The 16,395-nt window shown below is 41.9% G+C and overlaps 1 protein-coding gene across 4 annotated transcripts in view; it reads left to right on the plus strand.

Annotated features, from left to right (window-relative positions):
* Nucleotides 1-16,395, plus strand: part of LOC119854323 — a 109,610-nt gene that overhangs the window by 72,913 nt on the left and 20,302 nt on the right. For 3 of the 4 annotated variants that reach the window (XR_006280768.1, XR_006280769.1, XM_038398424.2), the window contains 2 exons: nucleotides 6,958-6,997; nucleotides 7,972-8,023. Coding sequence is in view for 2 of the 4 variants with exons in the window: in XM_038398424.2 (XP_038254352.1) it covers nucleotides 6,958-6,997; nucleotides 7,972-8,023 (92 nt within the window). In the remaining 2 variants the exon portion in view is untranslated. Of the gene's footprint in view, nucleotides 1-6,957; nucleotides 6,998-7,971; nucleotides 8,024-11,931; nucleotides 12,106-16,395 lie in introns of those variants that run through there. The other variant, XM_043513188.1, reaches the window with a different exon arrangement.

Below are 16,395 nucleotides of genomic sequence, written 5' to 3' on the forward strand. Positions count from 1 at the left end.
CCATGGCCTGCCAGGGAGCCTGGGACTTGGCTACTGAGCAACTGGGAAGGTCTGACAGCTCTAGATGATTCTTTTTCTAAATGTTGTGGGGTTTTTTGTTTTTTTTTGTTTTTTTAAAGATAATCTTTGAAGGAACAGAGTTTCCCATTTGTTTAGTGGCTCTCTCAATGAGATCTTAATCCTGATTGCAGTTGTGGGTTCTGCTGCCTTCAAAAATAAATCAGTCATAACCATTATCTGTTAAGACTTGGCTTCTCTCCTAATAATTATAATCTAATCTTTTATTTAAATTGTTATATGTAAAGTAAATTCTCCAGGTAAATATTTATTAGTTTTAGTATAAATAATGGCTATGGAGATCCCAGGATTAAAATAAATAAATCTTTAAATCTGGATTTGTAGATTTGCTGTGCAATTCTATTCTACAATGCCTACTGAGACAGGTTCGGTGATAGAGAAGGATGGGGGTGTAGCTTGAACCTTGCAAATCAGTGTAGCGGACGATTTTGGAATAGCAGGAGCTCTTAGTTCCAAGTGTGAGAATACTTTGTTGCCCTCTGATCAGTTATTCTCTTGATGATGGTTAGACAACTACTTGGTTATAGAAAGTCAAATGAAATTGTGTGAGAGCATGCTAGTGAAAGTTTTCTTGTAGACTTTTCAGGAAGTTAACATTGATTTCAGAGCAAAATCTGGTATCCTTAATTACAAATTATCCTACCAGGAAGTTGTCCATATGACAATCCAAGATAGGTTGCTAAAGTAAGTTAATTTAACTCTGCTTTGTGTAGAGATTATAAATGCAGATAGCTCTCAAACACAAGTAATATTCTTGCCATCTTGAAAAGTCTTAACCAAGTCTTGTGCATAACATAACTGTCGTTCTTCTGTATTTTAAGAGTGACTACAATAGCCAGCCACTGCTTTTGATGGAACATAGGACAAATATATGTATAGAACTGTATCTAAATTGGATCTTCCAAGCAAGTTTAAATATAATATAAGTAAGAAACTGCTTCACATGCTGCCTGCTAATTCTACTTCTTTATGCAATATACTTCAAATTCATTTTTAGTGAAGATATAATACATATTTTTAATAAAACTTCACATTGCAGAATGTAATTTTATAGTGATATAAATAGTAGGCCTTAACCCTTCAGGCTGTTTCTAACATCAAAACCCCTATCAGGTATTCTTCAAAAGCTTGCTATCTTTGTTGAGCTGTGGCTAACCACTAGATAAGACATACGTATCCAGTTACTAGAGCCCTCTCAGCTGGCTAGTTGGGTTTGTATGTGCATCACCAAGAAGAGACTGGCCAAGCCAGTAACAGCTGTTGTAAACTGGCCTCAGGTGGAAATCACCCTATATGTAATAGCTTATATTACCTGCACTTCAAATTACTATCTGTAATCTGGGTCCATCATACAGAGATATGTTCTTAATCAAGTGCACTGGGCTCCACATGAGAGCCACAGTTATAAAGTGTAGAATAACACAGCTGAGTCTATCAATGGATGACTTTTTAAAAAAATTTAAACTGCCATGAACATTCAGTACAGTAATAGAAAAGGCAAACTTTTCTTGATGGCTAATTACATAAGTAGTACCTTGGAAAACAATGGTTAGTCATAGCTGCTGCTTTAAATAAACTGTACTTGGAGGTCCTGATCCTGCAACCTGATCTATGTGGACAGACCCTTGTACTGGTAAAGAGTCCCATGAAAGGTAATAGAGTCGTACATATACTCACAGGTCTGCCTTCATAGAACAGATTGCAGGATTTGGATGATAGTTTATAGATGCTTTTTATATGGTAGATTAACATTGTTTCCCATGCTATTGCGAAGAATAAACAATTTTTGAATTTTAAACGGCGGTTAGACGTTGTTTTTCTGAGTGCCAATATCCTCTCCTGCATGGAGTAACTCAGCCTAGTCCCTTACCCTAATCATTTAAAATAATAATATGCACGTTACAGATCTGGCTGCTTGGTGTGATGTAATTGGACCCAACCTTTGAAACCCACATGCTTCTAAGTCAGCTGGGTCTAGGCAGAGTCTGTCACTGTTTCTAGCTCTGGGCCTCAAAGCAGGCTTTAGGCTCTAGATTCCTTATCTGACATGCTACCTTAGGACATGGGACTTCACAGTCCACCTACCCTCTGAAACCAGTGCTGAACCCCTCCCTGCAGCCTTTCCAGTTGCTTATGCATGCTGCCCCCAAAGGTCCACCTCACCAGGGGCTCTGTAGTTTAACTCCTTGAGGACTGCATGGCAGGTAAAGCAGGGAACACAGGCTTCATACACTAGTTTCTTCAGCACAGTAAATTTTACCTTTAAAGCAGGGGTGGGCAAACTTTTTGGGCAGAGGGCCACATCTGGGTGGGGAAATTGTATGTGGGGCAGGGGGTTGGGGTGTAGGAGGGGGCGTGGACTGTGGGAGGGAGCTCAGGGCAGGGGGTTGGGGTGCAGGAAGGGTGTGGGGTGCAACAGGGGACTCAGGGCAGGGTGTGCAGGGTGCAGCAGGGGGCTCAAGGCAGGGGGTTGGGGTGTAGGAGGGGTGCGAGGTACAGGCAGGGAGTTGGGGGGCAGGATGCAGGAGGGGTTCGGGCTCTGGCCTGGCTCCGTTTAGCTAAAGCAGCTCTGGGGTAGCAGCGGCGTGCACTGGGGCCAAGGCAGGCTCCCTGCCTGCCTGCCTGCCTGCCCGCCCATCCTGGCCCCATGCGACACCACTCTGGGAAGAAGCCAGCACCACAGCCCCGAGGGGATGGGGGGTCACAGGGCTCCACGCCGCGCCTTGCCCTTGCCCGCGCCTCTAGGTACCTTTCTCGAAGCTCCCATTGGGTGCGGTTCCCCATTCCTGGCCAATGGGAGCTGCGGGGGGCGGTGCCTGGAGGCAAGGACAATGCACAGAGCCCTCTGTCATGCCCCTCCACCCCCCAGGCCGCAGGGACGTGATGCCGGCCACTTCTGAGAGCGGCGCGGGGCCTGCGGCACCACGGGGGGCAATCCCACAGGCCAGATCCAAAGCCCTGAGGGGCCGGATCTGGCCCACGGGCTGTAGTTAGCCCACCCCTGCTTTAAAGCATACAAATCTTTAAGAAAAACTACAGGAGCCTAAATGCTCTGTCTCCTAAGTTTGTGTTCACTTCTTTTTGTGAGTCCTAGACCAGTCAGTGCGTCAGAAAAGTAGGGCTTCCTGCCTCCTGCAGTTCTTTTGTTAGCAGGTGATGGTCAGACAGTGAAAGAGAGTCTGGAGAAGATCCTGCCTTTAAATAAAGATTCTGTCCCCTTTGCCATGTGATGAGCTGCAGCTGGTTAGCCAGAAAGTCCAAGCCCTCACAGAGTCTGAACTGCAAAAACCCCTTCCCTCCAGCCCAGCTCTTCTCTGGCAAAACCAGGGGTGAATCTCTTGACTGGGAAACGATCACAGTTGATGACTCCTGTGTTAGCCCTTCAGAGAGGTGTCATGCATTATAAGCTGTCCTTGGTCTGTTCTTCGTAGCACTAGGCAGCTAATTATACACTCAAAATGTAGGTCACATTCTTCAAAATGACAGTTGCATTGTCATTTGCAGATTACAATTTAATATAGACATATCCATCTGGCACAACATGCTCCTTAGCTATAATACAAATAAATAGGAAGTAGAGTCTTAGAAGAAATACACGAAAGATAATGCATTTGAGTCAAAATTAAAATACTCAGATGAGTTTTATTCAAAATATACCAAATTTGAAGCTTGTGTAAAACAAATGAGTGGCTACTGCTGAGCTGCTTTTAGTTAAATTTCCACAACAGGTTTTGCAAGTTAAAATGTACTCCACATCACGTGATGACTCTTTAGTATTATGAATAGGTAAAGAGATTGATTTCTTGAATTATCTCCAAGTCGGGGTGAGGTGCTTCTTAAAAATTCAGTTTTACTGTATTCATCAAGTGCCGATCAGACTGGGTATGACATACAGTGTAGTTACAACAAAGCCTTTGTCACTGAGAACCATCAAACTACCATCCTTTGAACAGGCTTTTGTGAAACAGCTGAATTCAGTTCTGAACTGAGCTGTGTTTATTGCAAATAAGGGTTAATGATTTCATGAAGAGATTGTAGAACTGTAGAAAAGACCTTTCGTATCTCCACAGGAAATACCCACATCCTCCCTCTGTGCTGAGAGGAAGGGGCTGGGGTTGGTGAGCATGAACACTTGAGTGGCAGCCATTTTACTCCAGCTGGAGAACACTGTCTGCCACACAGAGGGCGCATGGGGGGCAGCCCCTCGGCACTCTGAGCTGCCAGCTGCACCCTGAGCCTGTTTTGCCTGGCATTTCCCCCCACACCAACATATATCCAGAAACATGGCTACTGAACATGTTAATGGGAATGGTACTGAAGAGCCAATGTATACTTCTGCTACCTTTACCCATTCTGAGCATTTCCAGACTTTGCTTAATGCTGGTTTACAAATGCAAGTTGCTGAAAAACTAGATGAGGTTTACCTTGTGGGGTTAGTTACACACGGTGATCTAGATAAAAGAGCTATTGAAGTTGTAAAGGAATTTAATTAAGAAGGTCTGTTGGCAGCGCTTCAGCACTTTAAAGACCCTAATATCTCACATGTTCAGAACAACAGTGCTTTATTCCAAGAGACTTACTTGAGGATGAGCTTGTTCCATATTTGAGAAAGCTGATCCTCTCTGGGATCAGCACTTCATGATGGATCAGTTAACAGATCTAAACAGAGGATATTTTTTGTCACTCTGTGCTAAAGAGGCAGCTCAGGAGGCAGCTAAATCAAACTGTATTTGTAACAGGGAATCATCAGGTGTGTTTCTGTTAGGGTCCTGCAGGTATTGGTTCTTGGCCCCCAGCTATTTAACATTTTTTATCAATGACCTGAAAAAAACCCCACAAAATCATCACTGATAAAGGTTGCAGATGACTCAGTTTGGAGTGAGTCGTAAATAATGAAGGGTACCAGTAACTAATATAAAGCAATCTAGATTGTTTGGCAAGCTGGGTAGAAGCAAACAATATGCATTTTACAGTGGCCAAATATAAAATTATACATCTAGGAAAAAAGAACTTAGGCCATACTTATAGGGTAGGGGACTCTACCTCGGGAAGCAGTGACTGTGAAAAAGATGTGGGGGTCCTTGTGGACAATCAGCTGAACATGAGCTCCCGGCACTATGCGGTGGCTGAAAGGGTTAGTGTTATCCTTGCGTATATAAACTGGGGAATGCTGAGTAGAAGTAAGGAGGTAATATTACCTGTGTATGTGGCACTGGTGCGACTGCTGCTGGAATACGGTGTTTAGTTCTGGTGTCCACAATTCAAGTTGGCTGTTGATAAATGGAGAGGGTTCAGAGAAAAGCCACAAGAATGATTAGCAGATAGGAAAACTTGCCTTATAGTGATAAACTCCAGAAGCTCAATCTGTTTAGTTTAACCAAAAGAAGGATAAGGGGTGATTTGATCAGTCTGTAAGTACCTACATGGGGAACAAAACTGATAATGGGATGTTCAATCTAGCAGACAAAATATAAAATCCAATGGCTGGAAGTTGAAGCTAGACATATTGACTAGAAATAAGGCACAATTTTTAACAGTGAATATAATTAACTATTGGAATGGTTAACACCAAGACTTGTGGTGGATTCTCCATCACTGGCAATTTTTAAATTAAGAGTGGATGGTTTTTTAACTACTGTAATTCAAACATATTAATTCATGGATGTCTTGTGGCCAGTATTATATAGGATGTCAGGTTAGATGATTGCAGTGCTCCCTTCTGACATTGTAATCTTGGAATCCATGAATTCTTAATAGTAAATATCATTGAGACTTAGGGATGGCATTGTCATAAGACTCCTAAATTATAACTACATAGAAATCAACTTCAGCTAATGTGCTAGAAGTAACTGAAGTTCCAAACTGAAGCTTAGCGGTCTAAAATGCTGTACTAGCTTTCTTTTGGAAGCAATTAGAGATTTGAAAGGTGCTCATATTTCTCTAAATGTTCTTCAGAGGATGCTGTCATGTAAAGACTAAGCTGAAATATACTGCTCCATACCTTCAAAATTAATCTACCAAAACACATGTTGCTTTTCACAGTTCTTTAAAGGTATGTCCACACTGTAGCTAGGAGCAAGCCTCTGAGCCCAGATAGGCAGATATGTGCTAATAGCACTTGCACTAGCACACTAAAAGTAATTGTGTGGACATTGGGACACAGATAGAGGCTCAGGCTAGCCACCCAAGCTTGGACCCACCCTAACCCCTGCACCTAATATCTACCCTGCTATATTTAGCATGCTAGCATGAACCCAGGCTGGCAAGCTTGCTCCCAGCTGCAGTGCAGACATACCTTAAGGACTCTTCTTACTAATGCTTTACTGATTGATTTCTAGGTAAAAATTAACCAGTAAAACATTTCCCTGTGGCATATGGCTATAATTTACCAACGCTATGTGTGCATGGTGTCAGTCATTCCAAAAATAATAGCAAAAGTTGTTCACAATTCTATAATTTTCATGAAAAGGATAACAATTATTTGCATTAAACAAACCACAGTTTGCTTCAGAATTGTCTGTCTTTTTAACAAATATTTGTTCTTTTTCTATCAAATTTATATGTGTTTGGGTTTTGAAAATAAATTCATATATGATTAGGGACTTTCATGAATGTTTGTAAACCATTTCAGATGTTTTGTGAAAATCTCAATTTCTTTCATCAATTTCATGAAAACATTTCGTTTTGCATGTCTGGTGTAACACACATTTCAGTCGTCATATTTCTAGGGAGTTACTACACACAGTCTCCCCAGCATTTTGTAAGAGGAAATCAAAGGAAGGATTCAGGGTGCAGTAATATCAGAACTACAATTGTTTTGGGGGGGGGGAAATCTATTAAGAAATTAACCCATTTTATTTATTTCATTTTAATTTTTAGCACCTGGTCTTACAGCAGTTGTTGGAGGACGTCCAAGAGTGTAAGTTCACTTCTGATCTTCCCTTGTTTTACTGTGTGCATATAGTATCCTTTAAAAAAAAAAAAGTCCAGTTGTGTCTTGTGTTATGTCTACTACTGGTCACAAGATAAGTCATACTGCAAAATTCTTGTTAAATTAGCAGACTTCTGTATGTGGTTATTGGAGACACCATATTTACCTCAGATGAGACTCTATCCAGGGTCTTAGTAGCAACATCTCTCCTAGGTGAGACATAAGGAAAACTGTGCTAACTTTGTTTCACTGGAATTGGCTCTTTTTATACCAGCTAAGAACTGTACTTATCATTTATGATTTCAAAATGGTCTCCTTTTGCAATCATAGGTTGAAAGCTATGAAGCAGATTAGCTTTAGAGTAATTGTGAGCATCCCTATAAACTACTTTGGGATCAGCATTTTTTTCATATTTAAAACTGTTCATGACTTAAATCTTGTTTTAAATGTACAAGCTCACACTTCTGTTCTCACTCATGAGAAGAGTTACTTCTAACTGTGAACAGTTACAGTAGAAACTCCTCAGGTGGTCAGGATACTCTGATTGGGTACTATCTTTACCAACCATAAACTTACTCTGATCATATATTTGTGTCAGTTTTACCTAACCACCTGCAAAATACAATACCATATTGGACAGATATTCAGAAGGTACATGAATTTTCATTGGTCATCCTCAGTGTTATAAGCATATCAATACCACCATTTAAAGCTGCCTTGCCACTTTTCCTTCCCTTTTTTATTTCACTTTCTTAATAAGAAATAAGGCATTTCAGTCATATTTCTAGGGAGTTACTACACTTTTCAGATGTACCAAAATAGCTCAGAAAAGCACTTCAGATCATAGCTTTTAATTCCTGTACTGTGGATTTTCAAATGCCGAATGATCTTAAAGATGAATAATCTGACATTTGCATTCATTTCTGTTTATATTAATTATATCTGTTGTTTTGTATGTCCAGGTCTCCAGTTCTGAAACCATTTTTCTTCCTTTATCCCAAAAGAAATGTCAAGGTAAGAACTACTCCTTAAGGATGTGATCCTGTTCTCATTGAAGTCGATGGAAAGGTAATATTGATTTCACTGGGAAAGAATCAGGCCTTAAAGCTGCAAAATCTATTAGTGAGTTTTATGAAAAGTATATTTTCATAGCAGATTGTTGTGCCACAAAAAGTGTTATAGCCATCTATCATTAATTTTAAAATACTTCTTTTCTAGTGATTACTGAAACACTAGATTTCTCTCAATAGGTTTCTAGGACTCCTGTCTTTGCATATACACTTGAATGTAAAGATAGTTTATGAGAGAGACAATAATTAAAGATATTACCTCACTTACCTTGTGTCTCTCATATCCTGGGACCAACGTGGCTACAGCAACACTGCAAACATTATAGTTTATAAATATATTGGCTTAAATTAGTGGCCTTGTTGTAAAGGCAGTGAACCGGGAATCAGGAGATCTGGATTCTAATCTTCTGTGACCTTAGGCAAATCTTTTAATCTCCTTGGGTCTGATTGTACTTTTATGAATACTGGTGCAAGTCAGGAGTGACTGCTGAAATCAATAGAGCTATACTGGTGTAAAACTTGTCTAAGTGAGAGAAGAGTCAGGCCTTTTGTGTTTCAGTTCCTCATCTGTAAAAATGGGAATTGTAATTCCCTACCTCATAGGGGCGTTATAAGACTAAAATAAAGAATGTTTGTGAGAAACTCAACTCAGATACTATAGTAGTGAGGAGTTCCATAGAAATGTCTATGAATAAAGATCAAACTACGTCCTATAGGTCATGTTTAGTTCACAATAAGAGTTTTCTTCAGCCTGTGGAGTTCATGTTCAGGTGATTGGACAGCTTGATCTGAAGAATTACAGTGGGTATGGGTATGTCTACACTAGAGATGGAGGTAGACATACTTGCACTAACTTCAATCGAGCTAGCACACTAAAAGTAGAAGTATAGCCATTGCGTTGCAAGTGGTGGGAGAGACTAGTTGACCAATTACATACTTAGGGTTTCAGACAGGATTGTACTTGGGGTGGCTAGTCCATCCCACCTGTAATGTCACCATGGTTATACTTCTGTTTTTAGTGCTCTAACTCAGAGTTAGCACAGGAATGTCTATACAAGTTGGAAATTACCCTTTAGCTCATGGGATGACATACCTGATATGATGTAGCCCCACATCTTTTTTTGTTATGCTTGCACTTCCATGCAGTAGATTTACGTCTTTGTGAGACCAGCTGGAACAGGAGATTAGTCTTTTTGTGAATATAATGTACTTATTCTTCTAAGAAAGCGTTGGTGTCTTTGCTCTTCAGATAGGAACTAGTTCCTTTACCCTGTGGAGACTGAAGACCGAACTGCATATATGCCCTTCCTCCTCCTGATCATTTACTCAACTTGCTCTTTAAATTTTGGCTATTACTTAAAGTGAAATTGCAGCTGATACAAAAGCTTCCTGGCCTATCCAATATCATGAGGTAGACCAACATATCTTGACCTTTGGCTAGAGTTTAAGCTCCACGGTAATGGTCTTCTAAATGGTGTGAAGATGGGAAAGCTAAAGGAGATGGGCAAAGGCAGGAAATGAAAGAAGTAAAAGCAAACTAGAAATTGTGAAAAACATTACACTTTTAGCAAAACAATTGAATTAATATTTTTACAGGATTTGCTGAAAGCTAAAAAAAAGTCTTGCCATGGTAAAAATATTTTTTTTAATAGAAGAAAAATGCCTTTTTCTAAATGGTTACAAGGCAAATCTAACACAGCAAATATTACAACAAAGTGTCAGGTTCGCTGTCCTGATCCAGGTATAACTGAGAAGACTGTTATGTGCAAACAATCGGAATGATTGTAAGCATTTTGAGACCGGGACCGTGTCTGCGAGTTTATACTGTGCTTTGCACAATAGGGCCCACCTTGATTTGATAAAACAGTAGTTCAGTACACTATATACCTCTACTAAAGATTAAATTTTAAATGACTGTCAATACAGCCTAAGGTATTTTATGAAATATCTTGTTGTTGACAAATCTGATGTACAATAGATCTCAGCCTGTTACTATTTAAATTGATCAGATGAAACCTAAAATTGTTAATTATTTTCCAGGCTTGGTAAAATGCCTATTGAAATTAAATAGTAACCTAATCTAATAAGGGCATGTCTACACTTGCCATTTAAAGTGGGGAAAAGTCCCTTTTTTGTGCAAAACCCATGGGAGCGTCTACATTTGCCAATGACGTTTTTGCAGTGAAATGTAGAAGGTTCACTGCAAAAAGAAACCCACCTCCATGAGAGGTGTACAGCTCTTACCGGTAATGCTTTTGCGGCGATGTGCAAGTGAAGACACGTTCTTCCTGTTTAGACAGCTTTTGGCCTCCAGAAGATATCCCACAGTGCCTAGGTGACCACTCTAGCCAGCAGTTCTGTTGCCAGGTAAACAGACCTCCACCCACTCCTCCTGTAAAGCCCCGGGAACTTTGAAACTCCCCTTCCTATTTTCTTGGCAAGTGCTCATTTATCTGTCTAGGTGACAATGCTTGCTCCACGGAGCAAACGATCCCCTCCTTGGAGCAATGCTGAGCTACTGGAGCTTATCAGTGTTTGGAGAGAGGAGGCTGTGCAGGGACCCAGGATGCTCCCCGATCGCCCCCCCTCTTCCCACAAGACCCATGGTCAAACTGGAGAGAGCTTCATTGTGGGATACCTGCCCTAGAGCGCCGCTCTCATCAGCGATGTAAGTGCTGCTAATGTAAACACTGACGCTTGTGGAAGTAAGTGAGAACACAAACCAGCACTTTTCTTTCACCAGTTCCTTATCACTGGTGAAACTTAAAGTGCAAAAACTCTGCAAGTGTAGACATAGCCTAGCAGAGAAGGAAAGCAACAGCTTTCTACTTCCTCTTCCTCTCAAACGGAGCACCTCAAAAACCTTACTCATTCAGCCTCATCTCATGTACGTTCTCTATTTGATACATTGATACGTTTAACCAACAATGAAATTGTATGTGACCTACCATCATTAGAGCGTGTCATTTCATAAATGCAAGTCTTTGGTTCAGAATCTGGAGCCATGCATCAACAGTAATGGTCTATGTGTAGACTGTAGCACAGATATGGGATGGATTAACTTCTTCTATAGTGTAGGAGTTCACTTAGGGAGAGTCTGACGCCCATTGAAATAAACATACTTCAGCATTTGCCCTAAAAAAAAAAGTATTACATAAGGAGATTTTTGAATGTTTTAATGTTGCTACAATGGAGTCTCTTGTTTTGTGCTCAGTAAATTAGTTTTTGTTTTCTTTTTTGGTTAAAAATTGTTGGGATTGTTGTATTGTTTATTTCTCTGCTCATATGCAGTTGTTCCAACTGAGCAAACAGCATTTATGGCTTTACAGCTGAAAAAGTTACCTAACTTTTGTTAGAAGATGGCCTTATTTGAATACATTCATTTAAAAAAACCTGAAATCATTTGTCAACCTAACTTTTAAAAGAACTCACCAAAATCCCAGCAAAAATATCTAAGGCAAGAATAGTTTTTCCATAATATTTTATTACTTATGATCTCTTCATGTAAACTTTAGAGATCTTGTTAAAAGTTCACAAATTGTATGTGCTTCTCCAAACTGAGTACAGCTTACCAGACAATACTCTCGTGGTCTTCAGACCAATATTAAACGTTCTTCTGTGACGTATTTCAACAAGAGAAATGGATAACATTAACTGGTGTGCCCTAGCAATCTTTTTTCAGTGTGAATGTGGTTGGTCTCCAACTAGACAATGAGTTTTTACATCATACTTAAATAGATCACCAAAATAAGGTTGTCTCAAGTTTCCTGGGAGTTTCTTCTTTTCATGTTCTATTCACCCAAGGTAAACAACAAGAATATATTTCACTTTTGCTTTCATCTCAACATGAAGAAAATCCAGCATCTCTCTCTCTCAGTGCCTCAGCCACCCTTTCTCCTTACTCACATCATACCTGCTGTCATAAATATAAAGGGAAGGGTAAACACCTTTAAATCCCTCCTGGCCAGAGGAAAAACCCTTTCACCTATAAGGCTTAAGAAGCTAAGATAACCTCGCTGGCACCTGACCAAAATGACCAATGAGGAGACAAGGGGGAGGGATAGCTCAGTGGCTTGAGCATTGGCCTGCTAAACACAGGGTTGTGAGTTCAATCCTTGAGGGTGCCATTTAGGGATCCAGGGCAAAAAAATTGGGAATTGGTCCTGCTTTGAGCAGGGGGTTGGACTAGATGACCTCCTGAGGTCCCTTCCAACCCTGATATTCTATGAATAAATAAGAAATGCATCATTCTATGAATAAGATACTTTCAAAGCTGGGGGATGGGAAACATCTGTGTGATGCTTTTGCCAAGACCAGAGCAGGAATGCAGGTCAAAACTCCAGTAAAGAGTTAGTAAGCAATCTGGTTAGATATGCGTTAGATTCTGTTTTGTTTAAATGGCTGATAATGGCACTTCCCCTGTTCTTTGTGTAACACTTTGGTGGTGGCAGCGTTTAACCTAAGCTGGTAAGAATAAGCTTATGGGGTCTTTCATGGAGGTCCCCACATCTGTACCCTAGAGTTCAGAGTGTGGAAGGAACCTTGACATGGTGGCAGAGCGGTGGGATTAACTTGAAATCATTTTGAGATCAATTTGAGATTTTTTGAACGAGAAGCACAGATTTTAAAAGGACATTTTTTTTTCCTTTGGGCTGCTGGAAAGCAGGTTTTAAGCTGAAAGCAGTTAGAGGTTTTTTTTTCTCTGCTTGGGGGCCAGAGCAGAGACAAAAAGGAATTGTCTTTTGTGAGCTGAAGTTTCTCTACCTAAAAGCAGGGTAGTTAACCTCCTGCAGGGAAATTCACAAGTTCTTCACAGACCTGAATTTTTTTTTAAAGCTAAGAGCAACTAGAGGGTTTTTCTGTCTATTTGCCTGGAGACAAAGGTGTGTGTTGTTTTTTTTTTAAAGGATTTTTCTGTAGGCTGATAATCACTATCCGAGAACATAGGTATCAGGTTACAGCACAACCTATTTTTTTTCGACAAGCCAAGTTTTTTTTTTGTTTTGTTTTGTTTGTTTGTTTTATTTCTAACTCTTGGGTGTAAAGTTAGTTAAAAGCAGAGAGGCAAACATGACAGAGCCCAAGGCAGAAACAGCCAAAGAGGCTGCCCACAGGAGAGAACTGGAGACAGCAGAAGAGGCAGAAAAAAACCAAGAGGCTGCCCACAGGAGAACTATGGAGGCAGAAAAAACCAAGAGGCTGCCCACAGGAGAGCTGTGGAGGCAAGGGAAAAAGAACTGGAGGAGAAGGAAAAAGAGAGGAAGCATGAACTGGAGTTGGAGAAGGTAAGGGCTGAGCGGAATCTACTGGATAACCCTAACCATCCTTCCCCAACAATCCACAAATGGGAGCGACTATGTCCACAGTATGATGAATCCAGTGATATTGCTGAATATTTTCTCACCTTTGAAACACTGTGCACTCTCCATAAAATTCCTGAAGCTCATAAGATGACCACATTGGTCACAAAATTGACTTGAAGAGCTCTGGACATATTCAATAAGATGCCTATTGAGGAGGCTTCTGACTATAATAAGTTCAAGGATTTGGTTTTAAAGCAATTTCAAATTGCATCTGAAATGTACAGAGTAAAATTTTGAATCCTTAAGAGAGGGCCTGGACTAAATAATGTGGCTTATCTAAACCAGATGAAGGATCTGTTAGATAAATGGGTCCAAGGAAGGGCTGTCACTAGCTTTGATGGAATGTGTGATTTGATAGCTCAGGAGCAATTCCTGAATATGTCCAAGGAGGAAATAAAACAGTGTTTATGGGATAAGGAAATGGACTCAGCAGAAAGTCTTGCTTCTTACACTGATCGATATGAGCAGTCCCAGACCACCAGAGAAGTGGGGAAAGCCGGAACAAAACGGGTGGAGGGAGGAAAGAGGAACAACCCTGGTCGCAGTTGGAGTGGATACCAGAAGGGACGCCCTCAGACCACACCCTACTACCGGGGGCAGCCCAAGGCCCCAACTACACACCAAGGAATACTTCCGGACATCTTATCGTCCTGCCACACCGTTCTCCAGCAATCCACCTCGCCCCAGTGACCTGTCAGCTGGACCATGTTTTAAATGTAATGAGCCGGGGCATGTAAAGGCCAACTGCCCCAAGACCCCAACAGATTACAGTTCATTGCACCGGAATCACACCAGAGGTCCTCAGGTCCAGATACCCTCAGAGCAGTGGAAAACTGTGAGTGTGGGCGGGAAGAAGGTCATCGCATGGAGGGACACCGGAGCACAAGTGTTGGCTATCCACGCTTCCTTAGTGAACCCCAATTTAATTGACCCAGAGATCCAAGTAACAATTCAACACTTCAAGTCCAACTCTTCCAATTTGCCTACAGCCAAGTTGCCTGTCCAGTACAAGGGCTGGTCAGGAACATAGACTTTTGCAGTCTATGATGATTATCCCACCCCATGCTGTTGGGGGAAGACTTGGCCAATCATGTGAAGCTAGCCAAGAGGCTGGGAATGGTCACTCACAGCCAGGCTAAGCAAGCTGTCACTCCCAGCTCTGTTCCGGAAACTTCTACCAGGACCCGGTCATAGGTGATGGAACTGGACCCCATGCCAACGTCTTTAACAGCAGTAGTGGATCCAGCCCCAGAGACCGAGACAGAGCCAGTCCCACAACCGGAACTGGCAGAACAACCAGCACCAGACCCATTGCAAGCCCTGAATCCAGTACTTGCAACCCCAACACAAGAGGGCCCCACTGAACCTGAACTGGCGGAAGCAGATAACCCTACACAAGAGGCTCAGCCGGAGCCTGAATCCCAACAAAGTGCACCAGTGGAGAGTGGTTCACAGTCAACGGAAACAGCCCCATCCCCTACATCACTTCAAGAGGGACCAAGCCTAGGTCTACAACAATGAGGAACTGATGTCTCCAGCATCAAGGGAACAGTTCCAGACTGAATAGGAAGCAGATGAAATCCTCCCGAGAGCTTGGACAGTGGCACGGAGCAACCCACTGCCTCTCAGCTCTTCTAATCGATCCAGGTTTGTTGTAGAAAAAGGACTTTTACATAAGGAAACTCTCCTTCTGGTGGACACCAGGAAGACTGGCATCCTCAGAGACAATTGGTAGTTCCAACTAAGTACCGGGTAAAGCTCTTGAGCTTAGCCCATGATCTTCCTAGTGGCCATGCTGGGGTGAACAGGACCAAAGACCGTTTGGGGAGGTCATTCCACTGAGAGGGAATGGGCAAGGATGTTTCTACCTTTGCCCAGTCTTGTGAGGTGTGCCAAAGAGTGGGAAAACCCCAAGAGCAAGTCAAAGCTCCTCTCCAGCCACTCCCCATCATTGAAGTTCCATTTCAGCAAGTAGCTGTGGATATTCTGGGTCCTTTTCCGAAAAAGACACCCAGAGGAAAGCAGTACATACTGACTTGCATGGATTTTGCCATCCGATGGCCGGAAGCAGTAGCTCTAAGCAACACCAGGGCTAAAAGTGTGTGCCAGGCACTAACAGACATTTTTGCCAGGGTAGGTTGGCCCTCCGACATCCTCACAGATGCAGGAACTAATTTCCTGGCAGGAACTATGGAAAGCCTTTGGGAAGCTCATGGGTGAATCATTTGGTTGCCACCTCTTACCATCATCCAACAAATGGCCTGGTGGAGAAATTTAATGGAATTTGGGGGCCAAATTTTGTAAACTTGTAAATGAGCACTCCAATGATTGGGACCTAGTGTTTCAGCAGTTGCTCTTTGCCTACAGAGTTGTACCACATCCCAGTTTAGGGTTTTCACCATTTGAACTTGTATATGGCCGCGAGGTTAAGGGGCCATTACAGTTGGTGAAGCAACAATGGGAGGGGTTTACACCTTCTCCAGGAACTAACATTCTGGTCTTTGTAACCAACCTACAAAACACCCTCTGAACCTCTTTAGCCCTTGCTAAAGAAAACCTACTGGATGCGCAAAAGAGCAAAAAGCCTGTTATGATAAACATGCCAGAGAGCGTTCCTTCAAAGCAGGGGACCAGGTCATGGTCTTAAAGATGCTCCAGGCCCATAAAATGGAAGCGTCATGGGAAGGGCCATTCATGGTCCAGGAGCGCCTGGGAGCTGTTAATTATCTCATAGCATTCCCCACCTCCAACCAAAAGCCTAAGGGGTACCATATTAATTCTTTAAAGCCCTTTTATTCCAGAGAATTAAAGGTTTGTCAGTTTACAGCCCAGGGAGGAGATGACGCTGAGTGGCCTGAAGGGAAAAGTGATGGTGGTGTGGAAGAGGTGAACCTCTCCATGACCCTTGGGCATATACAGCGACAGCAGATCAAGGAGCAGTGCACTAGCTACG

The sequence above is a fragment of the Dermochelys coriacea genome, chromosome 4 (genome assembly GCF_009764565.3).
Source record: "Dermochelys coriacea isolate rDerCor1 chromosome 4, rDerCor1.pri.v4, whole genome shotgun sequence".
NCBI classification, from domain to species: domain Eukaryota; kingdom Metazoa; phylum Chordata; order Testudines; family Dermochelyidae; genus Dermochelys; species Dermochelys coriacea.